This window comes from Aphis gossypii, chromosome 1 (assembly GCF_020184175.1).
Source record: "Aphis gossypii isolate Hap1 chromosome 1, ASM2018417v2, whole genome shotgun sequence".
NCBI classification, from domain to species: Eukaryota; Metazoa; Arthropoda; class Insecta; order Hemiptera; family Aphididae; genus Aphis; species Aphis gossypii.
In genome coordinates, this window is record NC_065530.1 from 87,219,990 (window position 1) to 87,240,429 (window position 20,440).

Consider the following 20,440-nt stretch of genomic DNA (forward strand, 5'->3'; position numbering starts at 1 on the left):
TATGCGACGGCGGTTCGTCGTCAGTGCCGAATCCTATCGATTACTTTGGTCTGCGGATTTTCGGCCACAAACGGATTCCCACCTCAATGATAATAATAATAACAACAGTCGTTTCATTGAGCGGCGCACCTGATAGATGTGGGCGGGTACCACGCGGCGGTACTCGGCCCGCGCGTATCCGACGAAAATCATTCCTTCGCCGTTCGATCGCCGGCGAAGAACTACAGCGTGTAAATATTACCTGACGGTAATAATATTATTATTTGTATACACAGTTACGTGCCAATAACGTATTGTTATCCCGTCATGGATGTTTTTATCGGGACCGACGATGATCTTTAACACCACAGCTTATACGTTCATTATAAATACAATAAAATATAATATCTTACTGAGCTTTTAGAGATCGTTTATTTTTTTGTTTCACAACTGCGTTTGATGCTTGCTTGTCGAAGCTGCAAAAGTTAATCGTACAAGATATTATTAAATAGTGCACAATATTGAAACTACGGCGCAACCGGCGGAAACGCGTGGTGTGTGCTGTATGATAAATGGAGAACGGATCTCATTCTACTTTCAAACTAAACATTATCTCCAGTGAGTATGGTAATATATTTTATAATAATACCTACATATATTTAATATATTAATATTATGAAAAATTTACAATATGCCTAAAGCTTAAGAAACTAAAAAAATTAAATAACGCGTTTACCTTCAAAAATAAAAACAATCTTCTTAAAACTCTCCATAAAACAAACGATTTATTTTATCTCTTTCTTTATTGAAACACGCATGATTGCTCGAACACAATAAACAATATTATTAAAAAAGTATAGCTTGTTATAGTTTTGTACATCAAGTGTGTACTATACATTATATTATATATGTTTCGACTTTCGATGCTCGTTAATCGTCAAATACATTAAACAAAAAAACTACATATTTTAAAATAACATACAAATTTCATCTAGGTACATCTAACTGATGTTTGTTATCATTTTATAGATGATAGCTTATGAATGCTTTATGCTTAAACAATATAAAAACTTTAACCATTATTGTTAACATCATTATAATATAAGATTACCTTATACCTTTCTATCTATATATAAATTATACAAATACCTAATATAATTAAATAAATCGATTATTCCTATACTGCAGTATACTTTATCCAATAATTCGTCAATTATAATATATCTTAAATTTTTTTCAGTATAAAAATCGGTTAAATTTAAATTTGAGAGATCACTCGATAATTGTTTTATTCATATACAATTAATAAATACGGGTATTTCAATAAAAAAAAAAACATAGCTTAACTTAACGTTTATACTTATTATATAGACCAGGGGTGGCCAACAATAGTCGATCGTGACCCCTTTTTGTAATTTTATCTAATTTTTTTATATTTATTTTTAATTATTAATAACTTTTTTTTTATTGGTCGATTGTGGCAAACTAAAAAAACTCAGAAGTCAAGAAGTCCATAAAAATTAGCTACCTCTGGTATAGACTATATAAAATTATATTCACATTAAAATGAATGATTTTAGGTTTAAAATTGTACATACTGTAATTATAATATACTATGGGTAATAGTTACAGTTGAAAATGCTATTTATCTATTTATTTTTCAATATAGGTACTTACCTTTATTATTCAAATTCCTATATAATATTATAATTTATTATTATTATCTGACTGTATCTGATCGTAAAATGCACTGCCTCTAAATATATATAAATTATAAATCCTGTTAAAAATGTGTTCATTAATCAATATATCCGATTTTTCAATAGAACTATATTTACAGTAAATAAATATACGTAAGTCATAGGGAGATTTCTGAGAATATTAACCAATATTTCATTTTAACCAGATTCAAGGTAATAGTGATTTCAACTGTATTTATTATTTATTAATATAATAGTGTTTCAAATTGGTATCTATATAAGTTATTACATCAATTATTCTAAGCAGTTAAACATTAAAATTATTATTTGTTATATTTGTTGGTAATGAGTAATGACATAATTTATATTATGATATTTTACTTTGTTGTATGTAGCTGCATTAGATCGTTAATAATAATATGTATAATATAATATAATGTTACATTTTAAATTATTTAAGTTGATAAGTTCAAACTTCAAATCATATATTATCTTTCGTAAATGTTAACGCTTTTGATATATTTTAATAACACCATATAGCTATTATCCACAATTATCGTATAGTGTTGTACAATAATAACTAGGGCTCGGATTTATATGTAAATACATATTTTTAGTGTGACTTGATAAATTAATTTAGGTAAGTGATAAATTCATTTCAAGAGATTTCCAATGAAATGAACTATAGTTTATTTTACATATTTTTACATATTTTGCCATAAGTACATATTTTTACATATTTCTCAATAATTCCATTTTTTCCTACATATTTCGACAATTTGTTCATTTACAATTAATAATTATTAATTATATAGGAACGATTGTATTTTTAAATATAGAAAATTTCCCATGTTTCTAAAAGTACAAAATTTAAAATATAGTAACAAAATAATACCAATTATTAAACTTAATCTACGGTCGATAAATGTTCGATATTTATGACCTCGATAAACGATAGATAACGATTTATTAACACGTGTTTTTCGATTAAAGTACTGACAGCTTGTTAGTATGTACATAACCATGCCGAAAGTACGATCATCTAATACATCCAAAGCTGCAAAATATGTTTCTGAATTTCCGGACGAACATTTACAAAGTGACGGTAAAATTTTATACTGTTCTGCTTGTGAAAAATCCATAGCGACTGAACAGCGGTTTCAGGTAGTACAACATTTAAAAACTAATAAGCACAATGTAAATAAAAATAAAAAAACAAAATTTAAACAAAATTTTTTTTCATCTACATCTTTCGCAATTTCTAATACATTCAATAGCGATTTATGTCAAGCTTTTATTAAGGCTGATATTCCGCTAGCAAAACTTCAAAATTCTTATTTAAAATCATTCTTGGAAAAATATACAGCACACTTAGTTCCTGATGAAAGCACATTAAGAAAAAATTATATTCAACCAATCTACAATGAAACTCTTACGTCTATTAGAAATTCAATCGGCGATGGACCCATATGGGTATCGATTGATGAAACAATCGATGTAGATGGTAGATTTATTGCAAATATCATTATTGGCAAATTAGATGACAATAAATCTAAACCTTTTTGTTAAATTGTGAACAATTAGATAAATGTAACCACCAAACTATTGCACAATTTTTTAATAATTCTATGAATATACTATGGCCTGATGTAGTTTTGCATGATAATGTATTATTATTTGTATCTGATGCCGCGCCTTACATGGTAAAAGCCGGTAAAGCATTAAATGCTTTTTTCCCCAAAATGATCCACATAACGTGTTTAGCACACGCATTTCACCGTATAGCAGAAACCATCCGATCAAAATTTATAAAAGTAGACGAATTAATATCTACAGTTAAAAAGATATTTTTAAAAGCGCCTAGCCGTATCGAAACATTTAAAAATATGTACCCGGATTTAAGCCTCCCTCCACAACCAATTGTAACTAGATGGGGGACTTGGTTAAATGCAGCTAATTATTATTGCCAAAACTTTAAAGAAATCAAAAATATTGTTGACAAACTCGATCCGACTACTTCAATGTTTATAGAAAAAGCTGAAATTCTTTTAAAAAATAATGATTTGAAAAATGAATTAGTGTACATTTCTGTTAATTATTTTTTTTTGGTGGATGTCATTACAAAATTAGAAACTCGTGACTTAACTTTAGTTGACAGTTTGAATATTGTAGAGGAAACAGTAAAAAAACTTGAAAAAGTACAAGGAAAAATTGGCGAAATTATAAATACCAAAATAAAAAATATTCTACAAAAAAATTCTGGTTTTGCACAAATTAAAGCTATCAAAAATATTCTTACTGGTTGTTCTTCTGAAGTTTCATTGGATGTAGAACTTACTCCTTCAGACATAGCCAAAATGCAATACTGCCCAATAACATCAGTGGAAGTCGAAAGATCATTTAGTCGGTATAAGGCAATTTTACGACCAAATCGAAGATCTTTTGAATTCGAAAATTTAAAAATGCATGTAATTATAAATTGTAATTGTGATTAATAATTGTATACCTTTTTTTAATAATTCTGCTATTTAAATATAATTTGTTTCATTAGAAACTCATATTGATGTATTATATAATTAAATATTAATAAAAAAATCATATAAGTAAAATACATATTTTTAGTTTTTTAGCACATATTTATGTACATATTTTGGTAACATTAATACATATTTTGGTTTCATAAATACATATAAATCCGAGCCCTAATAATAACCTATGTCCTACAAGTATACAACTTACTAATATACAACTACTCATATAGGTTTATATTATAAATACATAGACACTGTATACGTACGAGTATATAGGTAATCTAATTTAAAACCACGGCGTAGGTGTATCATTATTCATTTCTATACCACAATGATTTATATATGTTAGTATAGTAATATAAAATCGGGGATAAATATTTAATATGATATAATATATTTAATATTTATGTAATTTATATTATTTACAATACCGTATAATAACAATACATAAACTGCATTGATCTATGGCATGCAGTCACGTGTATAACTTTTCAATATTAAACCGATAAACGGTGAATCTGAATCGTAATTTCACAACATGCTCGTATATAATATATTATGCATAGTTAGGTATGCAATACATTATATTTTACAGAGGGTTATTATTAAAACACGGGGTAGCTGACAAAATATACTATGACGGTGGTATCGGAAAACACTATATGGCTATATTATATTTTAGGTACCAATAAAGCGTGTTAAATATTCACATCTGCAGAGAGGTCAAGTCGAAGGCCGTGTGTTTTAAGGCAATACGCATATAGTTTCAAGTCAATATGTAATGTGTATATAATAAATAATATACTATAGACTCTGCGGAGTTCCGTTGGCAATAAAGACCCCATCATAGACACGTAAAATACGGCATACCTATTTTAATATTTGACTGGTTCGTGTATTTACGGGCTGTTCGTGATCTGCTGGCCGACACGCAACTTACTGTGGTCGGACGAGCACCTACCCTAATTACCGTCAGTGTGTTATATTTTTTTTATTTTTTTTTTTTTTCAGTGAAACGTAATAGAAAATAATCGACGGTATTTATTTTACCGGTGAATGCGCGTTTAAAATCGGAATTCAAATAATCCGGATTCGCGGCTTACAATTCGCATCATTAGACTTTCTATTATTTACTCGCGACGTTTGCTATTCGAATATACATACGTATATATATTTATGTTTCGATTACGCTGTATAATATATATAATACAATTATACTATTTACTCATTGCTACGATAAAACCGAATGTAGTGCGCGTATAAGAAAAAAAATTCAATATATTTAATATTTATGAACATTTTAAGTGTACATATTATATCTAAACAGCATACGCAAGTTTGAACGAAAGGACGTATAGGTGACTATCAAGATATCAATAACAGTTATAATTTATTTTAAGTTATATCTGCTAGTATCTAGTATATTATAATAAATAATTCATATAACAGCGATTTAGGTATACTGCTGGAAGATAACTTACGTCTATGTCACAAAAAACAAGTAACAAGTAATCATTTCTAGCTGACTTTGTTTATTTTAATTATAGACTTTGAGTTAAATTTGTTTAAATCAAAATAAAGTTAAATTCTCAAATATCGATTGTTTAGTATTTCGGCACAGAATGCTAGTATAATAATCAAATCAATCGACATAGTCGAAAATGATTTAAAATAGAACTCAGTTTAGTCTATGATATACTATATACTTACTAGGTACTAAGTGCTTTATTAAAATATCTAAATTTATATAGTTTTAACTTGTAAGTAAACATAATAATTTAGATAATGTACCTATTCAAAATTATTTGTACAAATATGATATATGCTCGTATCAGGAATATTGAGTAATCATATTGTTTTTAAATGTCAAGTATTAAAATCAAGAATTATGAATCGTATAAAAATAAATATAATATACTAAATATTTGGTAGGTATATAATAAAATGGGCGCGAGAGAAAATTGCACTATTATAAAATCTTGAAATGATACCTATCAATCTATCATTAGCATACAATTTTAAAACTAATAATTATAAACAAGTAATTTTTAAGTTTTTTTTAATGTATACGTAATAACTTATAACATTATGAAACCTTATCATTATCATAATAATACAATTGTAAAAATTATAAATAAAAGTACATTAAAAATCAAAATCAAAATTCTAATGTTTCTATTATTCTAATAATTCAACTTCTTATAGTTCAATTTAAATCATTGAGATTTTATTTCTGCGATGAGTTATACGACTTTATTTTCTTTTTCTTTTTTGCAAATAAATTATATTGTTTTTAGTTAATTTTTATATTGAGAACAGTTTACATAAATTGCAACATTTAATCTATTTATGGCAACTGACAAATTATTATGATAGTAATAAACTAGTAAAATATTAAAAAAATAATATATAACATAATTATAATATAATTCTAACGACATTTTTACATATTAGGTAGATACCTAGATGGTATAATGCAATAATGGTATGAACACAGTCCTGTGTATTACCACTTGGTTATCAAAAATATTATCCAATATAATTTATAAAATAAAATTGAAAAATTATAAATAATAAATTAAATAACTAGAGTAGGTACTGAATAAGTAAATATACTTCAAATGTGTTGCACAACGTTTATTGATTCAATAAATATATAATAAATACTAATTGGGTCACTATAAATAAATTTATCAATAAAAATTAAAAGGAGTTTCACAAAATTAATTAACTTTATTGGTACAGTAAATTATTTGTTACCACGCACTATTAAGACAATAACCAAAACAGAACCAATTTCATGTCAATAAGTGATTAATTTTTATTAGTTCAATTAATTTATCCTATATACTGCAGTTGGGAATATATGTAAAAAAAAGTATACGAATTTAATATTAGTTTATTACCGATGCTGCAGGTTATATTGATATGTTTGTCAATACATAGTATAATATTGTAATAACATAATTATTAATTTAAATCGGGAATAACTTAAATAAAGTAGAAGTAAAAAAAAAAACAAAAGATCACAATATTATACCTTTGCAATGTATACTGGAAAGTACTTTAAACTTTTAAATGTATATTATTCAATCAATTAAGTGATAAACAATAGAAGATTCATTAGATAAAAAATACTGCCTTTAAAATACTGACTATTTCTAATAATAAATGTACATATCCATTATTAATTTATAATCATTAGTTTCTTATAATATGAAGAAATCTGTATTTATTATTTTAATAGTATTTTGTTTATATTGTTATAGAATCAAAAAATCAAAACTTCCGAAGACCATTAACTCTATTTTCATTCATTACGGCTACAGCCAGAGATGGTTCCCAAGTTACGGAAAAACGTCTACAAGACGTATCTAAAGTATTAAAAGACAATTTGACGAAAGGAACTACGTTGAAATGCAAGGAAAAAAATGGTTAGTATATTGTATACTATTGTAGTAATGTAATATATAAATATATAAAAAAAAACATAATATATTTTCGATATAAAAGTTTTATAAACATTTTATTCTATTTTCAGTCGTCTATCCCATCATTCACTTTACTGAGGATCGAAATTCGTTGATGTCGGTACTCCAAGATCAGAACGAAGTAAACGAGCATTTCAAATTACATCAAGGTAAATAGTTGATATAAAAATGTATACCAGACACCAGTAATATTTAAGATGAGACAATTATATAAATTATGTTAGGTACCTAGGTATATTTATTATAATATAAGATAATTAAATATAATTAACGAAAATAAGTATAAATGTTAGAAACTAAATTAACCACATCAAATTGGTTAAAGTGATTTGTTATTATAATAAAATATTCATTTTTGGGTAGTTACCTGGCCAATAATCGATTAACATAAACGATGTTAGTACCTACTTATATATTTCTAGTAGTTTAATCACTTCTTTATTAAACTGGTTTATCAATGCATTATAAGTGTATGATATAATTTCATTATACTTTGTTTATGACATTAAATAAGTTGTATTAAAGTGCCACGATAGTGTAGGTACTAAATAGTAAATATATACCTATTTTATTTAAGATATTTATGATGTTTATATTAAAATTAAATTCAACTAGTACAATATTTCAAATAAAGTTTTAATAAACTATTAAGAAAATAACTAATTAAAATTAACATTTAAGTATCAAACTCTACCGATAACTAAATTAAAATATTTAACTGTAAAATTAATGCGAGTAATATACAGATAAAAGATAATAAGCAAAAATTTCTAATAATAAAAAAAAAAAAACAGAAATTCGTTTCATTTCTGAATTGATTTTTCACAATTCACAAAAAATTCAAGATAACATTTAAAACAAACATCAAATATTTTATTAAATAAAACTACAAAAAACTTTCTACTAGAAATTTAATTAAAAAAAATAACAAAACTTAAATTTTATTTGTTTTTACATTAATGTATATTATATTATTATACATTTTTATGTACAACCTTATAACATAATATATTATATGATCGTGTTAAGGCAAAAATTACTTTTTGGACTTTGGTTAATTTTGTATCGTCAATTGAATTTAATGTTTATATGTATATATAAACAGTCGATTTTGACTAGCGTATTGTTGAGTATGTATAGTTTATTTTAACTTAACCGCTATTAATATATCTTTAGATCTCCGATGTAAAAAAACGTATTCAATACCTATATTCACACATTCTCACGGTTTTGTCATTTTTATTCTTTGTATCGTTTGTACGATAAAAAAGTAAATATTTTGAAGCAAGTCAATTATACAGCTTGCATATATTTATTTTTATTACATAGAATAAGTACCAAACGACCATAATCTTATCTTAGAAGAGATGTTTTTACATAAACGAATTTCACACAAAGTATATATTATTAAAAGTATAAACCTCACTGCGACATTCTTTCGATGGACGCGCTTTTCGGCGAATTAAATTCGCTAGTAATTAATATAACATTTATAATTATATATTTATTGAAGGTGTTTATCGAGAAATCAAAAGTATCGAGTGTGAAGATGGAAACGGACCATTCGTAACGACGTCAACAAGCATCTCTTACATAGTATCCGGATTCAAACTTCTCGACACCAGTCTAGTGGAGGTAAATATTGCAATGCATAGATTGTATTTAATAGTAGGTAGGTTATAGGTAGATAGTCGTTGTGAATGTTGTAATGATGAAATATGTATAAAAACTGGACAATAACTATCGAAACACTTTTTAATTGTGAACATCCATCATGCGCGTTTTTACATGCACTAACGCTTAAATTACTTATATGATTTGTTTGAAAATCAATGCCAAATTCTATACAAAAGGCGTCTGGATTATTACAGTCATCCAATATACATTACACAAGTCATTAAAATAGTATTATTTTTTTTTTTTAAATAGGTTCATGGCCTTTAAATATCATAAACGTTTTACAATAACATTTTAAAGATACAGCATGCGGTTTCATTGTATCGTTATAAGTATAAAAATTAGATTCAATATATTTTTATTTCATGACAAAGGTGCTAATTGAAAGTAGGGGGGCTTTTTCTCCAACACTTTTTGGTTAAATATGCAATTATGTCATCATTAATGCATTATACGTATTTATAAAACAGTTATATAAAAAAAAAAAAAACTATTTTTAAGTATTGTATACACAGTACACTATTTGGAAATGTTAAAATGAATTAAACTTGAGCATAGCGATATGAAACATTATTTATAGGATCTAAGAAGGAGAAAAATCGGCCTACCCTTAATTTAACACATTCTCTAAAACTACAGTTTTAACAAAAATTGGAATGATGTCCTCTATCTTACTGTGCTATATATAGAAACATTTTATTGATTAAAATTGGAAACGTTTTTTTATAATATGTTGTGTTATATACGGTGATTTTTTAAAGTGTATTATGATTGTTTTGCATGTTTAGGTAATGATTGAATCCTGGAAGGACTGGACAGGTGCTAGACACATATATCTCCACATTCCGTATGACCTAGGTCTCCAGAGAATCTCGCTTTTGAAAAAAGTGGCTCCGAATTCTTTGAACTCGTTTACATATATTGTACTCGCTGAGTGTCTGAATGTGAATACAGAAGAAAAAAAAGTAAATTATAATTAAATTATTGTTGAATAAAAACCTAGAACATGAATTTATTTTTTTAATTTTTAGATGTTACTATTGGATTTTGTTCAAAGGATGAGAATAGAAAAATTTCTATCTGGTTACCTATCTGTTTATGAGCTTAATAATACTTAATTAACGTCAATGTTATAATATTACAGTGAAAATATACAAAACACTTATATGAAACTCGCATGACATATAACTTATTAGTAGGGCTCGGATTTATATGTATTTATGAAACCAAAATATGTATTAATGTTACCAAAATATGTACATAAATATGTGCTAAAAAACTAAAAATATGTATTTTACTTATATGATTTTTTTATTAATATTTAATTATATAATACATCAATATGAGTTTCTAATGAAACAAATTATATTTAAATAGCAGAATTATTAAAAAAAGGTATACAATTATTAATCACAATTACAATTTATAATTACATGCATTTTTAAATTTTCGAATTCAAAAGATCTTCGATTTGGTCGTAAAATTGCCTTATACCGACTAAATGATCTTTCGACTTCCACTGATGTTATTGGGCAGTATTGCATTTTGGCTATGTCTGAAGGAGTAAGTTCTACATCCAATGAAACTTCAGAAGAACAACCAGTAAGAATATTTTTGATAGCTTTAATTTGTGCAAAACCAGAATTTTTTTGTAGAATATTTTTTATTTTGGTATTTATAATTTCGCCAATTTTTCCTTGTACTTTTTCAAGTTTTTTTACTGTTTCCTCTACAATATTCAAACTGTCAACTAAAGTTAAGTCACGAGTTTCTAATTTTGTAATGACATCCACCAAAAAAAAATAATTAACAGAAATGTACACTAATTCATTTTTCAAATCATTATTTTTTAAAAGAATTTCAGCTTTTTCTATAAACATTGAAGTAGTCGGATCGAGTTTGTCAACAATATTTTTGATTTCTTTAAAGTTTTGGCAATAATAATTAGCTGCATTTAACCAAGTCCCCCATCTAGTTACAATTGGTTGTGGAGGGAGGCTTAAATCCGGGTACATATTTTTAAATGTTTCGATACGGCTAGGCGCTTTTAAAAATATCTTTTTAACTGTAGATATTAATTCGTCTACTTTTATAAATTTTGATCGGATGGTTTCTGCTATACGGTGAAATGCGTGTGCTAAACACGTTATGTGGATCATTTTGGGGAAAAAAGCATTTAATGCTTTACCGGCTTTTACCATGTAAGGCGCGGCATCAGATACAAATAATAATACATTATCATGCAAAACTACATCAGGCCATAGTATATTCATAGAATTATTAAAAAATTGTGCAATAGTTTGGTGGTTACATTTATCTAATTGTTCACAATTTAACAAAAAAGGTTTAGATTTATTGTCATCTAATTTGCCAATAATGATATTTGCAATAAATCTACCATCTACATCGATTGTTTCATCAATCGATACCCATATGGGTCCATCGCCGATTGAATTTCTAATAGACGTAAGAGTTTCATTGTAGATTGGTTGAATATAATTTTTTCTTAATGTGCTTTCATCAGGAACTAAGTGTGCTGTATATTTTTCCAAGAATGATTTTAAATAAGAATTTTGAAGTTTTGCTAGCGGAATATCAGCCTTAATAAAAGCTTGACATAAATCGCTATTGAATGTATTAGAAATTGCGAAAGATGTAGATGAAAAAAATTTTGTTTAAATTTTGTTTTTTTATTTTTATTTACATTGTGCTTATTAGTTTTTAAATGTTGTACTACCTGAAACCGCTGTTCAGTCGCTATGGATTTTTCACAAGCAGAACAGTATAAAATTTTACCGTCACTTTGTAAATGTTCGTCCGGAAATTCAGAACATATTTTGCAGCTTTGGATGTATTAGATGATCGTACTTTCGGCATGGTTATGTACATACTAACAAGCTGTCAGTACTTTAATCGAAAAACACGTGTTAATAAATCGTTATCTATCGTTTATCGAGGTCATAAATATCGAACATTTATCGACCGTAGATTAAGTTTAATAATTGGTATTATTTTGTTACTATATTTTAAATTTTGTACTTTTAGAAACATGGGAAATTTTCTATATTTAAAAATACAATCGTTCCTATATAATTAATAATTATTAATTGTAAATGAACAAATTGTCGAAATATGTAGGAAAAAATGGAATTATTGAGAAATATGTAAAAATATGTACTTATGGCAAAATATGTAAAAATATGTAAAATAAACTATAGTTCATTTCATTGGAAATCTCTTGAAATGAATTTATCACTTACCTAAATTAATTTATCAAGTCACACTAAAAATATGTATTTACATATAAATCCGAGCCCTACTTATTAGTATTAATTATTGTTTTAACTTAAGTTAATGTTATTTATGATGTTTTTTAAAATGTTTGTTGATTTTTAATATTTCTTTTTTTTTACAAGTAGTAGTATAAGACAAGTATTAATTTTATGTACTTGTAACAATAATTACTAAATGAATAAACTGTTATTATTTAAAAATTATAGTTTATTTATATACCTATATATACTAACCCCGTGTACTTCGTTTTCCGTTAAAAATTCCAATTCTATAATATGATTCAAACTTTGTCTAGTTAATTGTTATTTAATATTCGGTTTAACGATGTTCAAAACTTAGAAATTTTCATTGACTATTTTGAATCACAAAAAACTTATGCAAGTACCACTTTACAATGCAAATTTTGTAAAATGCTTTCTTATTGCACACCTATCATTATTCAGGCTCTACGTTTATCAGTCAGTGAGTTAGTCAGGTTATAATATTATAGCCATTAAGCTTGGCGTTGCCGTGAGACTCTTATGATTATTGCGAGCTGCAGTATAGTTTAACTATAGTATCAGGTAAGCAATCCACCTGTGATGGATTGCGAACCCTGCGAGTTGTGTATGGAAGTTTATCATTTCTAACCCTTAAGTTTCAAAGTTATATAATTTTTTTTTTTTACTACGGTAGATAAAATACAATAGATGTGCCATTTCGTGGTTTTTAATAGTTGTTATAACAATAACTGAATTATGTGTTGACACATTCGTCACTTTATTATTACAATTAATTTTTATTAAAACCAGTAGATAGCAACAGTTTATAAATAAAAAAAAACTTATTTTTACCGATTTCAACCCTTCAAAATCAAAATTTTGAAAAATCCTTTCTTAGTGCACGGTGAAATTATAATATTAATCTATCCTCAAAATTTCAATTTGATAACTCAAATATGTTTGGCTCTGCGTTGATTACTATTAAAGTATACTTTCTTTTATATGTATTACATTATTTTAAATGTTAACTAACTATAAAGAACTTATACGTACAGCGTATTTACTGCTGTCCATTGTTGTCGTAGTTACGTATTACAAAGATCTAACGATAAAACATATTATAATCTTATAGTAGCCAAGGGGCCTATTCTTGAACGGTGTCTATGTATGAACAATATTTAAATATATACAGGATTTGTATACGGATCCAGTTGGTTCGTTTTCTAAAATAATACATATTTAATAAACTTTTTTTTTTTTTTAAAAAAATGGTAAGTATATAGTCATTTTCTTATAAAAATTACTTTATTCTTATTTAACTATGTTTATTTTTAACATATTAATTTTAAGGCACCAAAAAAGAAATCAAAAGGAAGTAAAGGCGGACGTACGAGTGCCGGAATCGTAGATGGCGTTTCTATGGCTGAAATGTCCAGAGAACAACTTGAAGGGTTTGCAGCTAGAATGAAAAAAGAGTTGGAACGCGAAAGAGAAGAAAGAAACTTTTTTCAACTTGAAAGAGATAAAGTATTAACGTTTTGGGAAATCACGAGACACGAGTTGGAAGAAAATAGAGCATCATTGAGGCAAGTAAAACATTTTTAAGTTATAAATAGTAATATATAGTTACCTATAATAATAATGATAAGTGATAACCATAAAAAAAAACTTAAATAATCATTTATATTTTACTTGAAATAGAAACAAAGACAGGGAAATTGAAGATATAGAGGAAAAGCATCAGGACGAAATCAAAGTTTACAAACAAAAGTTGAAACTTTTAATGTACGAACAGCATGTGCATTTATCAGAAGTACAAGTGAGTTGTTTTTATTTTATCTTATTTCATTTTAATAATATATACTAAGATTATAGTTAAATAGGCTGAAAATATGGTTTCGTTGAAAATTGCCAATGACAAACATTTAAACGAAGAAGAAGAATTAACAAAAGAAAATGACGCTCTCAAACAAGAAATTGTCGAGATAAATTTACGGCATATAGAGGAAATAAATAACATTCGATTGGTATAGAATAATAATAATATGTTAACCATATACTTTACTATCATTCTACTTAAAATATTTCAAAAAATTGATGTATAAATAATGTGTATATTAGGAGCATGCCAGAGTTATGCGTGAACTAAAAGACAGATTTATATCTGATTGTCAAGTGATTGAAGGCAAGTATCAGAAACGTATGGAAGATTTGAGAAATCGAATGGATTTAAAGAACAAAGTGGAAGTGGCTGAGACTGAGGCTAGAAAAAACAAGCGCATAGCGGAAATTATAGAAGACCATAACAACGCATTCAACAACTTAAAAGAACATTACAATGATATAACTGTTAATAATTTGACGTTAATCGGCAGTTTGAAGGTTCGATAGATTCATACACCTATATATAATATAATTTATTATAATTCATATTATATCAAAAATACAACAAGTATTTATGACTTTGAACTTGCAGGAAAAGTTATTGGAATTGAAAGAAGACCAGCAAAGAGCAGAAATGGATCTGAAAGAAGTGGCGAAAGAAAATGAATCGTTAAAAGGACCATTGAAAGAAGCACAAACTACTGTTGAAGAATTGACGCAAAAAATGTCTAATTATTTAAAAGACAAACAACGATTAATGGTAAGTTTATAGTGGTGTTAACTGCAGTGTCTTTTATTATAGTATTATCTAAAATCGAAATACTAAACATAAAAGTATACCTACACGTTTTCTAAATATTAAACATAACTATAATAATCATATATATTATTAAATTGCAATATTGCATTATGCATATTATAATAAGTACAGTAATCTTACAAAAGTGCTTTATTACAATATTTTATATTATTTGATTACTTTATCTTTATTGTATAGTTATTAATTATTCTATAGTAAAATGTAATAAATATTTGGACAACAGTATTATAGATATCTATTTTTTAAAATAATTAAAAACTACACAATCTTATGCGCAATAAGTAATTTTGTTGACTAAGAATTTACATTAGCAAAATAAACCGCCAGTATAGTGCCACTGTAAATAAAGATTTAATAGTATATGTATTGTCTACAGTTTACGAATATCTACTCTGTATAATATGATATGACTAAAACCAAATTAAAATATGTGTATTTTATCATTGGTTTTAAATGCTTATTATAAATTATAATTAATGATATTAGTACATTACCCGTTTTATTATTAAATTAAAGAAAAAATATTCTCAATGCATTGTTATTCTATATTTCTATACTAATATGTGTATGTGTGTGTGAGTTGAACAACGAATTGGTTTACCTACTCTTAGCTATAATACATTTCAAAGAAGACTGTTTTCAAAAAAACAGTTAATTGCATTTTTTACATTTTTAATATACTTTAATACGAATTGAGTTCTGAAATATTGTATACTTTTTATGTATAGAAAACACTCGTCATAGTTTCAATCCTAATTTTTTGGGAATTATATTAATTAAGCATAATGAGGAGTGGAAGAAAAATAAGTATACCTATCTACATGTATAAAATATTACATGACAGAATCATAGTATTCTCCAACATTTTCTATTGAAAACAGCAAATCTTTTCGTTCATATTTATATTATCTATAAAAAATTCTAATGCAATTACACAGATTCATAATGTAAATATATATATATATTTTTTTTAATAATTTTTATTGTGTTTAATTTCAAAAGTATAAAACAAAAATTATATTTATTTAATAAGTACTTACTCTTGGTAAAGATTTTATTTGAGTAGGGATTTGCTTTGATACACATAATAATAAGTACTGATTAATATAATTAATAGGAGGTTGCATGTACCTATAATATAGTATATATACCTAATAATATATCATATGTAACATAGTTAATGTGTTATACTAAAAAATTATATAATAGATATATTATTATGTTCAAATGTTTACATGATTACTATTCTTCAGAACTCTATTTTTAAGCTATAGTCGCTTTAGTTATACTATTATAAGTAATGATTAATTGATCATTATTATATACTCATCTATGACATACTAAAAATGTGTTAATATTTTAAATATCAAATATTTAAGCCATGGTATACCATTATTTTTAATGCTTGAAAAAGTATTATTTTAGTTATGGAGCAACAATTAATTTTTGTCCATGTCATATTATTGCTGCAGGTTCTTACTAAACGGTTAAAACATTCAAATGATAAGTATAAGGACCTCCAAGTAGATTACGATGAACTGAAAATGATTTCGGAGAAAGTAAGTAGATTGCTGAGTTCGCGATATATGTACTAATATCAGCTATTTAGGACCTACATTTATAATTACATAATATTTGACAACGTTTAGATGCAAGCTGATTTAGATAATGTGAAGGATGAATATTCAAACAAATTAATGAATCTACAGATGGAGCACGGGAAAAAGTTATTGGCGATCGAACGAAGGTTGAAACGATCGGGAGAAACAGTCGAAGAAAAAGAGGCGCAAATAGCGCGTTTAACAGGAGCTACGTCGGCGGACACTTCAATTGCGATGGCGATGAATGCAAAAACAGAGGTAAACGCGTCTGGCCGTCTGTACATACCAAATTATGTTGTGTCTAGGACAATGGTAATAAGTAACTAATAATAAATTGATCTAAAAAGTACTCTCACAGGACAAAATCTACCCTGAGTGTATAAAACTTAATACTAAATATAGGTACGTACAATAATTAATATTATGTATTACTAAATAATATTACCTACATAATAATATACATTTTAAAAATAATGATATATTTTATCAGATAGGTTTTATCTTAACAAAAAGAAAAGTGTATACTCAATATACCAATAAAATACAATTTAAATATCATTTTAAATAAATTAAGTTAAAATAACATGTAAAAAACTCCAAAAAAAAAAAAAAATTAGTCACTTTAATTAAACTAAGCAAACAACCGTACATTATATTCAATAAGTAATGTAAATACAAATATACTAATGTAGGCAATGACAATGTTGTTGAAGCCTTTATACCTAATAAAAAAAAAAAAGAAAAGTGCAATTATAGATTAAACATTTAAAAAACAACTAATACAAATTGGTTTATAGATTGATAGATTTTAAAAATAATGTTTCCTTTGGAAAAAAAAATACTAATGCTAACAGTTGATATTTTACTACAATCATAATATAGTCGAAAAATTTAATGACTGTGAATACTGAATTCTGATACTTAAAATTCACATTTTGTTTTGCTGGTATAATAAGACATTATGTCATAATCATAAAATATAAGGTCATAACTCATAAGATTATTTAAGCGTTATACAAAAAAGTTTGATTAATTAGCTACGTATCTACTATCTAGGTATATATGCATAATATAATATATTATACGAGCTAGACCTTTTTTTTACTATGTATAATTAATTAAACAACCAAAGTAAGCCTTCATATGGTATACGACTAAATTAACATTGTCAAATATATTGTAAACTATACAAATATATAAGTAAACTTAACAACATTTAAATAATCATAATAATATAAACAAAAACAAAAATTTAAGTTCATACTACTGGCAATAATTATCTTAATAGCTCATTTACTAAATAGATAATATTTAGTAGTGACTAGCATTGGCAGTGGCGTGCTAGTAGTAGGTGTACAAAAGAGCAGTGGTTTAAATTGAACACTGAGGTAGGTACTCTTAAACAGATTCGCTACCTAGTACAAAAGATTAAATATTAATAGTCCTTCAATGAACCTAATTTCTGCAGTGAGTTTACGCTATAATATTATAGACATGATATTAGTGTACACTTACTAACCTCTCTCGCTAAGGCAGATATTTGTACACACTTCAAGCAATACCAACTTAAAAAGAATGTTGTATAATATTTAGGTACCTACCTATTAATGTATATTATTCTTAACTCTAAAGCTCTGTATATTGAAATAAAATAGAGTTTCACGCGTTCCATAGTTGTCAAAACGTACTGAAACAATAAACAAGATTTCTCAATTTATTGTAAATTGTAATTTACAAACTATCATAACTCATAGGTTCCATTGTTATGTTATCTTTTCTAAATGGTTAATTTGCATTCAGAACAACGTTTGTGTACATTTTTAATTATATCATAAGAATATATACAAAACGATTAGTTATTAGAACTCATAATTGTTGAATAATGCATTAGGTATTACTTTTCAGGCTTTACTGGATAAGAAAAACCGATTGATCGAACAGATATGGAACGACCTGGTGATTGTAACGCAGAAGTACAACGAATTGTGTAAACATTTCAAAAGCACACTTCGACATCACGGGATACAGGGCTACGACGACGGCGTTTTCGAATTGGTACCTGCCGACAACAAACATGAATATTTTGAAAACCTCTGACAACCACTGGCTACTAGAAAATAATATTATACACATATATTTAATAATAATTTATAAATTTATCATAATTTATGGCGAATAACGACATATACGTGGTCGTTTGATTTTTACAAATTTTTCACATAATAATATTATTTATTGACTGGGTAGATGCTCTATAATATACATTCTAGAAATTTATACATCAACGATTGGCCATACCTTTTCTGTCAGGCGAGCACATATCCAGAGTGAAGAAGAGTAAAGAAGACTTATCATCGTAAATCTTAATAACATTCGATTGTTTTTTTACAAAAGTATTTAAGTACCTATCTTATAATATATACTATACCTATTTATATGATGATATTTGAATTGCATTTGTCTTGGAATAAAATAAAAATTATAAAATATATAAAATAACAAAAAAAAAAAAAACATACATCATTGTAAAATCAATACATTCATCACTCCGTTCAGAATCTAAAAAAACCAAATAAAAACGAATATTTCAAATACCTATAAAAACACTTAAAATAAGCGAAATAATTTGAAAATTAAATCATGTAAAGAAAATGCCAATTTAAATAATTGGTGAAATTTAAAAATGAATACCTAATAACAAAAATTGAAAATTATTTAAGGATAAATCGTAACGCGATTACGTAAAAATTTAAAATCTAGACCTCATAACGATAACATTTTTTCCTATAATGAGTAATGACGCTTCGAGTTTTCTTTATAGCTATTTGAAAAAAAACTTATGGAAAACTAAGTGTTAATTTTTTTAACCTGAGATATAAATACAACAATTTTTATGAATTTTCAACCACAAATGTACTTGTAAATATAAAAATAAATTGAATTTGTCAAAAACTGGTTTTGCGTAAAAATTACCGTTTTCCGTCACTTTTTTTGATAACTGTAAAATTGTTGGACAATTTTTACTTTTATTCTCTATAATGCACCGAGGATATTCACTTTGCCATCGGAAACCATCCCTGAAGTTTTAAATTGAACCATTATTATGACAAGTTATGCTGTACACCACAAAAAAAACACACATCATTGTAAAATCAATACATTCAGTAATTCGTTCAGAATCTAAAATAAAATATGTAATTAAGGTATGTAAAGACGTAAAGTATACAGGTACCTACCTAGGTTACATATAATAATAGTTATAGTATTATTCCTACACGGTGAAAAAAAGTACATATGTAAAAAAAATGATATTATATTTTTTATAAATATTTAATATATTATAAGTTATCAAATTGATGATACAGTACTTACTAGTCTTACTACCTATAAATGTTATTTATTGTTTTAAAATTATGAATATTTATACAAAAATGTATTCCCCTAGTAAGAACTTACATACCTACTTATATTGTATTTTTGAC

The 20,440-nt window shown here is 26.2% G+C and overlaps 4 protein-coding genes across 5 annotated transcripts; 3 read left to right on the forward strand and 1 right to left on the reverse strand.

Annotated features, from left to right (window-relative positions):
* The first annotated feature begins 126 nt into the window (after nucleotides 1-126).
* LOC114123188 (uncharacterized) lies at nucleotides 127-10,557 on the forward strand. 2 transcript variants are annotated; one of them, XM_027986119.2, is made up of 6 exons: nucleotides 127-606; nucleotides 7,480-7,644; nucleotides 7,752-7,850; nucleotides 9,215-9,336; nucleotides 10,167-10,343; nucleotides 10,410-10,557. In XM_027986119.2, exons 1-6 carry the CDS (start codon nucleotides 552-554, stop codon nucleotides 10,494-10,496), a joined length of 705 nt encoding a protein of 234 aa, XP_027841920.2. In that variant the 5' UTR covers nucleotides 127-551; the 3' UTR covers nucleotides 10,497-10,557. The 2 variants fall into 2 exon arrangements, with proteins under 2 accessions (XP_027841920.2, XP_027841995.2); XM_027986194.2 differs by having other exon boundaries at nucleotides 129-597.
* LOC126551596 (uncharacterized) lies at nucleotides 3,308-4,174 on the forward strand. The gene has a single exon (XM_050205470.1). The coding sequence runs from the start codon at nucleotides 3,308-3,310 to the stop codon at nucleotides 4,172-4,174; it is 867 nt and encodes a 288-aa protein (XP_050061427.1).
* Nucleotides 10,558-10,577: 20 nt separating the features above from the next.
* LOC126551598 (uncharacterized) lies at nucleotides 10,578-12,201 on the reverse strand. The gene has a single exon (XM_050205477.1). The coding sequence runs from the start codon at nucleotides 11,649-11,651 to the stop codon at nucleotides 10,785-10,787; it is 867 nt and encodes a 288-aa protein (XP_050061434.1). The 5' UTR covers nucleotides 11,652-12,201; the 3' UTR covers nucleotides 10,578-10,784.
* Nucleotides 12,202-13,683: 1,482 nt separating this feature from the next.
* LOC114132453 (dynein regulatory complex subunit 4-like) lies at nucleotides 13,684-19,393 on the forward strand. The gene is made up of 8 exons (XM_027997917.2): nucleotides 13,684-14,239; nucleotides 14,355-14,472; nucleotides 14,537-14,680; nucleotides 14,775-15,035; nucleotides 15,130-15,297; nucleotides 16,830-16,916; nucleotides 17,007-17,216; nucleotides 18,864-19,393. The coding sequence occupies exons 1-8, from the start codon at nucleotides 14,073-14,075 to the stop codon at nucleotides 19,053-19,055; spliced, it is 1,347 nt and encodes a 448-aa protein (XP_027853718.2). The 5' UTR covers nucleotides 13,684-14,072; the 3' UTR covers nucleotides 19,056-19,393.
* The last annotated feature ends 1,047 nt before the right edge of the window (nucleotides 19,394-20,440 follow it).